We start from the raw sequence: 11,270 nt of genomic DNA on the forward strand, positions 1-11,270 counted from the left end.
TTTACTGAGCTTGTTTCAAACTGAAATCGGTCCGCTTTCTTTTATTTTGTTAAACTACAAACCAAGTCTTGAAGTGGTGCCACAAAGTGAGGAATGGAGAGATTATCCCTGCTGTCAAAGGGCCTCTTACAGAGGGCTGTAGGTTTCTGTACGCCAAACACACCAAACAGGAATCTCTGTTAACTCCAATGTAGCAAATAATTTGGTTTGTAGTCACACACTCTTTGTTCGTGTATTTTACCGCACCTTTGTGTTGTAACGTCTCATGTCAGCGATGTGTTGCCCAATGTGTAGTTTCAGGGTTTGATGACGTGTCACACACCTACGAGACAGGTTTTTCACCTTCAGCTCACATGCTATTAACTGCACTAACAGAATTCAGAGAGGAATGAAGGAATGAATGAATGAATGAATGAATGAACCAACCATACGACCCCATCCCAGCTAATGGAGGTCTTTATTCCTTCACCAGCAGTGCTTCCGAAAGAAAGGAATTACAACCTGTTGCGTTTTGGTGAAATATCTTTATTTTATTCCATGTGACAGGCCTACACTTGTGTTTCATTGACTCTCCTTTTTATACACAAGATAATAATAGTACATTATCCACACAAAACGCTGCTAAACACGAGTAGACGTCATATTTCAAATAGACAGACACAATTCAGAAGAGCACAAAGCTGAGTATTTTAGTCAGTGACAAATAAGAGAAGAGCTGCACATGATAAATATTTGTTCGTGACGTCATTAAATACTTAAACCTTCAAATCCACCTCGAAAGGCCGACATTTCAAAACAAGCAACAGCAAATGACCGGTGTTATTTGTTGTGCTATGGCTAGTTATTTGGATTGTGTTGCACTATGTGTGTGTGTGTGTGTTTGGAGATGCTGCAGCCTTTACCCGTCACTGTAAACCAAGCTACCGACTACACAAGAGAAAACATCACCAGGCATAAATGTCACCTTTATGTGGAGCCTTAGCAGACACGCAAACAATAAATAAAATAAAACTTTCAAAATGCGTGTCAGCGTCTGTACTTTTGGTTAAGCGTACAATGTCATCTGTATGTCCAAAATTAAAAATAAATAAATGCATAAAACCAACAGTCCTACACAGGAAATAGCGATACAGCAAAAGATACTGCGACTAACTTCTCTGCACTTTTTTTTTTTTCCTTTTTCTTCTTCTTATTATTTTTTTTACAGCAAGGGTGTTAGTAAGCACTAGCTTGCATCTGAGGACGTTAATCTACCAGCTCTACAAAACATCGAGTGAAGCCATGAACCAGTCAGCAGGCTTCTTTGATATTTTACAATATTTGTGGCTTGATTCAGTGCACAACATGGTGAACAAACAAGCAAGGCATCTGTGTTCTTATCCATATAAATCCTGCATGGTGAGCATGCTGCATGTTCTCGCGATAGTGTTATCGACGCAAACACAAACTGTCAATGAGACGGTGGTCTCCATCAGGGTGGGAAAAAAAAAAACTAAACACTGGCTTTTCTTTCTTTCTTTTTTTTTTTTCCTCATCCAATAACTGAAAACTCCCCCTCAGTTGTATTAGTACACGTGCAGCTAATGTAACAACATCGAAAAGACGGTTGCTGTAATCTTAATGCAAACAATGTTTAAGGTTAGCAGCCAGTCTAATGAATTTGTGATGGCTTTCCCTTTGATGATAATGGATATCTATTCCCTTGTTGTTTAGTTCCTAATATGGATCGACATTCTGTCAATTTGGCGTGCTAACACAATGTCGTATTTGGCAGCTTAAACCCACAGATGCGTATGAACTGGCACAGAAAGAACGATTCCACCGATCCTCTTCAACGGAAAGGGTTAACTCGACTCAAAATGTGGTAACATGATGTTTTGAAATGATGCAAACTCACTGGTAAGATCCTGTGTCTACTTCCTCAAAATGAGACGAGAACTACTGAGCTGTCAGAGACGCAGATGCAGGGAACGGTTTCGGGCGAATTCTCCATTTGAAATAAAAATACAGTACAACGGGCAGAGAATTAAACCTTGCAGTCATTTACGTCATCCCAAGCAGGTTAACTTTACAACGACGAGAGTAACAGCACTAAGATTCTGAACTTTGCGAGAACTCAAGAGCGGTTAGCGATGTCAGTCTGCAATCCTATATAATGCCATGCAACTGGAGGAAAATCTGAACATATTCAACTTATTCCTGGTTTTAAATGTTTGCTTCTTTTTTTTTCTCTCCCCCCCGCAAGATAATCTGATTCAATACATGTAATGCACATCCACACGGTTACTTTGAAAAGTCACTGAGTTGAAAAGGAGGGATGAGAAGAAGAAGAAGAAGAAGAAGAAGGGGAGAAGAAAAAAAAGAAAAGAAAAGAAAAAGGTCCTCGTTTCCGGCGGCGGGCGGAGAGTGACCGCTGAGAGACAAGCTGTTGGTGGGAGAGGAGACGAGCTGGGTGGGGGCCGAGGAGCACTAGCATGAGCAGCTGCTCTCGGTTACAGTCATCTCTGGCTGTTTCTCCAGTTTGATGTCGATCACTGAGACAGAGAGGGTTAAGCAATATCTTCGATGAATTGCGAGTTTTCACTTCAACATTTTCCCGGCAGCGCTAACTGACTATCGCCTCAACATGAGAGCTTTCATTCCATCTTTCCCCGGTACACTTAATGTGCTTTCAGACCACAGTTCTTGCTCATATATAATGTTTCTAGAGGAAGTACCCTTCCTCAACTCCTCAAATGCCCTTATGCATCTCTGTGGCTGTTTAGAGTTCTTTGTTTTAATTCGTGTTTAATTGAGTTTGTCTTCATGGCTGCTCAGTCTTCACTTGTGGTCGTTTTTGTGCACCTTTGTGGTTGCGTAGTCTCTTTGTTGTTGTTTTGTGGTAATATTTCGTATGTTTGGTCTTGTTTTGAGGTTCTTGGTGGTTGCTTAGACCGTTCGTGGTTGTTTTGTGTCTCTTTGGGAAAAACAGGAAAAATTCCACCAAAGCTAATTCATCCATGAATTGTCTCTTTAGCCTTTAACCTTTAGCCCATCCTATTTTATCTCCCTTTGACAAGTAATTCAATCACGAATATATTATTTCTGCTCTGAAACCATATAGAGCCCCCATGTGGAGGTCTGCCTCTCAGTTTAGAAAGCGCTCGTTGGAACTCATTAACCAATCACATGTCTTCTATTATGTCACTGCAGAGCTTCTACTGAAAGTGTGAATGAAAATGAACACATTTGCTTCCGAGTGGTTTATCTTCAGGCCGTCTGTGGAACCGTCTGGTCTGGAAAGCACCATAAGTGGCCCCTCATTACCATTTTTTTTTATATATATTAGAAGTATTAAAGCAATGGCAACAACAACAACTTTACATGAAAAGAATTTCTGCTGAAAGTAACTGGAAAAGGATACTATCCTCTTTGCTTTTCTCTGGTGTGCTGTCCATCCCAGGCAGTGCAGCAGCGACGCGCCGGAACAGCTACAGAACAAAAGCAAGAAGAGTTAGATAGCGCAGTAGAACTTGGTCTTACTACAGTGGGACGTAAAAACGATATGATGTCAAGCAGGCGTGTTGGATATGCTTATAATCTCCAGTTACTATAAATAAAATGTTATCATATTCATAACAAAACAGTATTCTTATTTCCTGGAAATTCAACTAATAAAACTGCCACTGCAATCCTCCAAAACTGAGGTAATGGAATGAAAAAAGAAACCTATGAACAATAGTCGGACTGTTTTCTCTAACAGGATATCATCGTATCACCAGTGCTCCTCAGCGCCACTCATCACGGCCTACTGGACTGTTTCAGACGTTTCCCTGATCCAACACATCAGATTCGGCTTGTCCGCAGGTTCTGCTCAAGCCTGTCAACGAGCCTTCATTTTGAGCCACGTTTGCTGAAGTAGGGAAACATCTCAAACATGCGGGGCACTAGTGGCAGAGGGCTGGAGCTGAGGAACAGTCTTTCTTCCAACACTATTGGAAAATCTGCAACCCAAATATCGATGGACTGAGACTGACTGGGCTGCTTCACATTAGTGGAAGAGTTACTTAAAACCAGATTCAAACTGGAGAGTGCTCAAAGTGAGGGACTGAAAACAGGGTCAAACCGCATAGGAGAAAAGTTTAAGGTGTGGGCTTCGTTTTAGATACATTTTCCAGAAAACTCTGGTTGCTACTTCTTCAACACAACAAAAACAGTGAAAGACACACTTTTCATGCATGAACACTGTTTCATCTTCAACGGGGTAGAATTTCTAAATATATCAATATTGTTTTTCGAAATATTTCAAAAATATATATAATAAAATGAAATATTTGTATAGACGGCCGGTAATCAAGTTTGAACTTTGACCACATTTCATTGAACAATAGAAAACAGAAGCAGCATCGATACAAAATGCAATGCTATTCTCCTCTATTGATCGACTGTATTACGTTTCCAAAAACGTTGGGAGGCTGTGTTGAATGTAAATCATTTAAACCCCGTATAGCGTTAAAGAAGAAAAAGACAGGGAGGGAATAAACACAATGTGGGGGAAAAAGTTCAGCAATTAAAGGTTTGATTAAATGTATGTATGTAAAGGATTTCATCATATACAGTACAAAGTGTCATAGAGTCCTAAGAATTCTTTGAAAACAGACCCTTAAAACCAGAGGATATTCTGAAAGAATCGTTGAGAAAAAGACCTTTGTTTTCAAGGCCATTAAGTAACTATGGATTAGAAATGAAAAAAAAAAGAAACAACATCTCAGAAGTTAGACTGGCCTGGACAAGCCCAGTGTTACGCTGGAATATCACTCCTGGTCTGAAAGGTAAATGTAAACATCTGTTGCATCTGCTCTGGAATCCAAAGATTGCTCTTTAAGGGACGAGGCTGGAAATCAATAGCCTTTCTGCTGTAATCGTCCGGCAGGATCGACAGGCAGCACTGCATCAAACAGAAACATTTCTGTTGTAGAAATCACTCAATGGGCTCAGTAAGCCTTCTGAAAGCCCCCGCGGTGAATACGGTTTGTTGGAAATCACGGATGCAGTGTTCACAAACACAAACGGAGTGTTGTCAGAAGAAATAGTGATGAAAAAAGTTAGTTTTTCTTAAAAAAAAAAACATTTTCAAACAGGGCATGTATTTTTTGAAAAGGAATAATCTCCGTCTCAAGATTAGACACATTATCTGGGTACCATTTCAAATTCCACATTGGGTTTATGCGAGTAGCCAATCATTGCATTCGGTTTGTATTTCAAATGTGCACAGCCTTCCAACTTATTTGGCGATTGGGATTTTATAGTCGCAGAACTATTTCTAAAGCTGGTTAATATGTTCTGCTGAATCAAACAAAATGCAGAAACAAAAGCCATGGCAGTAAACCGGTGCAGAGCAAGTGAAAACCATAGTGTCACATCTACAAGCAAAGCCTGTGGGGGTGAAAAGACGAAACAGTGCGCAACAAGAATCACACGTTTAACACGAGAAAGGCAAGTCACGGTGAGCCATGAAAGGGAAAAGGGAAGTGGAGATTCTGAGGGAAGGATTAGCTTAACTGCCCTTAGAAAACAGAATCGCTACCTGTTTGACATTGTAGCCAGTCTTTGCGCTGGTTTCAATGAACATGACATTCAGTTCCTTAGCTCTCTGCTCGCCCTCCTCCGTGGTGATCTGTCTGCTCCGGTACAAGCGGAGGGTGGGGAGAAGGACGAAGAGACAGATACGGAAAGAAGCGTCGCAGAGAGGAGAAGCCAAAAGGAGAGGGAGGAAATGGAGACAGAGAAAAACAAAGAGAGCTCAACACAGAGTCTTACTTTTGGTTGAAAAAGAGAGGTTAGTTTGTAACTCAGACAAACAGGAAGTAGACCAAAGGGAGAGAGGCAGCTGTGCTGAGTGAAGACGACAGAGCAGGTAATCGACTCCATGGGTCACTCATTCACACAACGGTCACACTATAATCCATAAACTGAGTGAACACATGAAGGGTTCGGCATCCAAGACGTCACAGGCGGGCCTGCTTGACCCTACTGGATATTAAAACCTGTGCTGGAAGCAGGATAAGTTGTGAGAACGACACCCGCTGCTGCTTAACACCAACCTGTTTGACGTTATAGCCAGCCTTGGCACTGGTCTCTATGTACATCACATTGAGCTCACGAGCTTTCCTCTCTGCCGCCTCAACAGAAACTTGCCTGCCATGGTCCCGGGAGAGGAAGGGGGTGGGAGTGAATGGGGTGGAGTTTAGGATAGAAGGAAACACAAAAATAAATTCAAAATGACATGGAGACAACGTACCAGGCAGGAGAACAAAAAAAAAGTAAGGCAAAGAAAATGTGTTGAAATTATAAGAAATAAAGGTACTTAAATCAATTATAAAGAGGCTGGAGTATGCAACATATCAAGGAATGACAAAAAAAAAAAAAAAAAAAAAAAAAAAATCAAAGTTGGGTGAGATGCTCTGAAGGGAAGAACAGTGGGATTCCAGGCTTTGGCAGAGTTTTTATAAAGCGCAATAGTTCATGCTACCCATTTTCTTATTTGTAGAAGAATCAGACCATTACAACGCATTTATCAGTCTTTGTCAACACAATAATAAAACCATCATCACAGGCCACCGGCACTTAGCACGCAACCATGTACCTTTTATCTGCCAAGTCTGTTTTGTTCCCAACAAGCATGATAATGACATCACTTCCCCTCTCTGTTCTTACATCATCGATCCATTTTGAGGTTTGCTGGAATGAATTGAGATCTGCAAATGGGAAAAAAACATCAACACAAATTTATTGTGCACATTGGCCTCAAAAAGGCATCAAACATGCATTATGTTAGCTTCAGTAAAAGTATGCACAGGCTGGTATTACACTTCGTGACAAAGGTAGAGCATCTTATTTAAGCTCGGGAGTCATGTGAAAGTAAGAAGAAGCATCCAGAAGAGAAGTATTAAAAAGGAAAATTTCCAACGGAACTTCTAATAGTAATCAGCAGAAATTAAGACAGTTTCTTTTCAATTGCTCTAAGCGCCTATTAGAATATTAGAGTACAGCCCTGACTCACTGGTGATGTCATAAACAACCACAGCAATGGTAGAGTCACGGATGTAGCTTGGAATTAGGCTACGAAAACGCTCCTGTCCAGCAGTATCCCAAAGCTGGAGCCGGACCTAAGGATTGGAATGTAGGAGAAGAGAAGGACAAAAATGGAAGAGATAAAGGGCAGCAAGGAGGGAACGGCAAGGTGAAGAACAGGACAAACATAAAAGATCTGCAAGCCAAGCAGCAAAGGTGAATATGGACTTTAATGGAGGATTGGGAGAATCATTCGAATACAGAAAGCTTAAAGATGACAAGTGTTATGCATACAAGACATGTGAAAGGAGACCCTGCTGGATTATTGTTTAGACAGTTTGAGAGTCTCAGCCCATGAAGTGACATTGATAGACAGTCATTCTGTCTATCAGCCTCATATGTGACAGCATTTAGAAAGCGCAGACCCCTTGTGGATACTGCTGGAGCAAAGCTTTGTAATCACCACAGCAGCAGCAAACAGTCTTATCATGCTGTCTAACAGGGTTTGTCACACTGGTAAAACGGTGTTTTGTTTTTTTTTGCCCTTCCACATAATAAGTGAAGGACAAGGAGGAGAGGCAAGGCCATGATACCTACTGGCTATGTCATAAACCACCACAGCGGCGGCTGAGTCGCGGATGTAACTGGGGATGAGGCTGCGGAAACGCTCCTGTCCGGCCGTATCCCAGAGCTGCAGCCGAATCTGTGGCCAGCCATGATACAAATGTGGGAAAAGGGAGGGGGGACGGGTGGGTTGGGGCATTTCGTGATCCAGCCAGGGGATGGAAGGAAAACAAAGTTTTGAAAAATAATGATGGGAACTAAAAAAAAACACGATCATATGTCGATCATATGAATAATATCTTGGACAATGTAACAACACAATATGAAATGGTGAGAGGGAAATAAGTGGTGGCAACTACACAGAGAGCAGATGCATGCTTTTCTAGCAGTTTTACAACTTCAATGGGAATGATGTGAACACAACAAAGTGCACAGGGCTTACCGTGCGGTCTTCTAGGTACATGGTTTTTGACAAAAAGTCAATGCCAATTGTCGCCTGTTAAGACAAGCATTGTGTAGTTAGGTATTCTGATCAGCATGTAGTTTTTCCATATATGCTGTACAGGATTCTGGAAAAGCATTAGACCACCTTAAGTAATAAACACAGCATCACAGAAGATTCATAGGTAGAACTCAAAATTAAAAATCAGTGCGATTACATGTGGAAAAGCATCCCACGTTTTAGCATCTCATCGTGCTTTTGAAACATTGTTTAACACCATCAGGAACCTTGATACTGTAACAATAATACACAGAAGGACATTAATAACCAGATTTATCATGTTCCATGTAAACATCATATCATCATTATGATCTGAGGCAGGAAGAGAGACTCAAAACTGTGCCTCTGATGTGCATGTAAAGTCTAAATAATACTGCTACGTTTAACAATTCCCCAGGATAAAAAGGATAAAAAAAAATTCAAACTAAAGGAAAATCAGATTTGCTGCTCGATTCAGGTCTTTAGGACAGATCATGTGGACAGTTATTTTGATGTGGATGTGACCAGATCAAATTTGAGTTTCCTCACTGGCATCGTTTGCTGCGGGTAACAACAAAGGTACAAGCAAAAGCAGCGCTGAACGGTAGCCCTGCATCAGACGGCGAGAGAAGTCAAAAGACAACTGTCTTCCGACCAAAAAAAATACAGGATGGTCATCCTGCTGTGTGTCTGCTGCTATGACTTGCGTCTCCAAACCAATCCGCAGTAACAAAGCAGAAGAGTGACGTGTTGATCAAAGCTACGCTGGTGGCGTTGGGCAAAAAAACAAAGTTGAACAGTGGAGATGGAAGCCAAATGAACAAAACGCAACCTGTGGTATTCAAACTAAGAATCAAATCCGATTGAGATGTGGCAGCAGAAGTCTTCTCAGTAGAACATGTCGTCCAGCTCAAACTAGGACGGCTCAAAGAAAGACGCACTGAGCGGGGAAATAGTGTTTGAATTATAACTTGTAGGTGAGCAGCAAACCAGCCAACATATCAATGTAGACCACAGTAAAAAGGGTGATTATTTTTCAGACTGTAAATTCAGAAAACCAACTTTTTTTTTTTTTTTTGCACGCAAACATGAGGTCATAGCTAAGTTTATTAGATGCCCGTCGCACAGTGTGGCACGCAGTGCACCTTAAAGAGGGCTTAAAAATAAATAAATGAATAAATCACACATTGTGTAGCTGCCTTGAGACACATCTGTATAAAATGAATGAGGAAAAACAAACTCAAACACTCCCGGATGTAGTTCGAATCAAATGAGCAAAAACTGGATGAACTTTTTGCTGTCCAAACTTTGAAAGAGCTGTAACTTGATATTAAGTAAGGTTACTGATTACATTTGTGTTAAAGTGCTCAATGTGTCCGATTCAGATGACAGAGTGCATTCCAGGAGTCTAACTCATCATAGTAATTAACTTTTTACCTGGTAAGTGTTGTCGAAGCTGTCATACATAAACCTGGTGATGAGTGAGGTCTTCCCAACTGCGCAGACAAACACAGCAGTTTAGTTGAAGTAAGAACATCTAGAGACACCACATTTCATCCAGACAATCAAAGACCATAGCCAAAAGCGCCAATGGTGAAATTAAATATCCAAATATCCGGCTATAAAAATCCTAATCTTACATTAAAAGAAGATAATAAAAAAAAAAAAAAAAACAATGTTCAGTGACATCGCATGGTGAGTAACCTGCTATTATCACTGATGCAGGATGGACTGCTGAACCCACACGCTGAGCTGGCAATAAGGGTGGAGCCTCAGAATTTTGGAAAATTTAAACGATAAGACTTCTGACATTTGATCTATGGTGCAAGACTGCAACTATCACACCACATAAAACATCACAAAACACAGTCGGGTTTGACGGTTTCAGCCTCTGAGGCTGAAGATACTAAGTGAGGAAAAAGGCCGACTGCTCCGGACTCAGTGGCCGACGTGGCTCTGCAAGATGCTGCCAGCTAATCGTTAGCTACATGCTACAATGACAAATGAAGATAGTATCGCTTAAATCCCTTAACGTATGTGGAGCCTCCCCATTAGAGATAAATCATGCGATTTGTTAGCCTATTGGCAACCTCATTCAAGGTCTCATGTGGGCAGTGGACGTCAACATATGCGCGTATGCTTCTGGCTCAAGTGGTTGACTGCTAGGTGGGAGATACGTTTAGCTAGGAATTACGCTAGTGGGATGCTGCTGATGCATCATCAACTTGGAGCCTGAATAACGTCGTTCACTGCTTTAAGTTGACAGAAAAACAACCTGGATATTAATAATTAACATGGCTGACACAACAAATTAATTTCGGATCTTTTTCAAGCAATTGTTCGTATGAACAGCAGGGTGTTTAACTAGTTTAGCAAGCTACAGTCAGCTAACGGTAGCTACCGATGACATCATCACTAGAGTAAAAAAAAAATGGGTAGGTCCGTAGTCTTTTTTTAATCCTTCTTTATCTAATACTCTATTTCCACACCAAAGAATATATTAAAGTTTTGTCTTATATCACTGCTAGTCATCACAGTCCACTTGATAACTGCATCCTGCTGGCCAATAGTGAGCTAACGCGAGAAGCTAGTTCGCTAATCTTGACACTTCTTTTAACATTTCCATACATCCGAGTACGCCAACGTTTGTTTGAACAAGACCATGCACAGCTTACCACTCTGTTCACCCAGAAACACGAGCTTGAACTTCCGTAGAGGATTGCCAAACTCTCCACCGCCGGTCGTGGTTGACATTTTGTTAAAAATATCTAGCTAAACTAGCTGACTTGGCTAATGATGTGACGTCTATACCGGAGAGGACCAAGCCGACTATCTTTACAGTGCACTAGCCAGAGCTTTTGTTTTCTTAAACAGACTGTAGTGAAATAGCGCAACCAAGAGGCAGTCCCTGAAAAACAACAGCTAAGGGGTTGTTTTTCCGTATTTCCATTCTATATATATATATTTTTTCCCAGGCCAGAAAAGGTACAGTTTCACATATTTTGTTTACAGGAAGAGTGATCATGGAATAAAAGAGCTTCCAAGTGAGGTTTTACTTTAATCTGAGCGGGCTTCGTTTGCTTGGGAGATGAGTAAGAACAAAAAAGTTAACTATGTATAGTGGAACAACAATGAAAAACACATGTTCTGGTAAATCTGACTCACTGAAAGG

The 11,270-nt window shown here is 41.0% G+C and overlaps 1 protein-coding gene across 5 annotated transcripts; it reads right to left on the reverse strand.

Annotated features, from left to right (window-relative positions):
• Positions 1 to 504: 504 nt before the first annotated feature.
• Positions 505 to 10,956, reverse strand: rab41 (RAB41, member RAS oncogene family). 5 transcript variants are annotated; one of them, XM_075481655.1, is made up of 8 exons: positions 10,774 to 10,956; positions 9,536 to 9,594; positions 8,060 to 8,113; positions 7,651 to 7,756; positions 6,626 to 6,737; positions 6,084 to 6,177; positions 3,404 to 3,470; positions 505 to 2,534 (listed from the first exon to the last, which is right to left on the reverse strand). In XM_075481655.1, exons 1-8 carry the CDS (start codon positions 10,850 to 10,852, stop codon positions 2,470 to 2,472), a joined length of 636 nt encoding a protein of 211 aa, XP_075337770.1. In that variant the 5' UTR covers positions 10,853 to 10,956; the 3' UTR covers positions 505 to 2,469. The 5 variants fall into 5 exon arrangements, 4 of the variants coding, with proteins under 4 accessions (XP_075337770.1, XP_075337769.1, XP_075337768.1 ...); XM_075481654.1 differs by lacking the exon at positions 7,651 to 7,756 and adding an exon at positions 7,043 to 7,148 and having other exon boundaries at positions 10,774 to 10,954; XM_075481653.1 differs by lacking the exon at positions 6,084 to 6,177 and adding an exon at positions 5,567 to 5,660 and having other exon boundaries at positions 10,774 to 10,954.
• Between the last annotated feature and the right edge of the window lie 314 nt (positions 10,957 to 11,270).

The sequence above is a fragment of the Odontesthes bonariensis genome, chromosome 13 (genome assembly GCF_027942865.1).
Source record: "Odontesthes bonariensis isolate fOdoBon6 chromosome 13, fOdoBon6.hap1, whole genome shotgun sequence".
Taxonomy (NCBI): Eukaryota; Metazoa; Chordata; class Actinopteri; order Atheriniformes; family Atherinopsidae; genus Odontesthes; species Odontesthes bonariensis.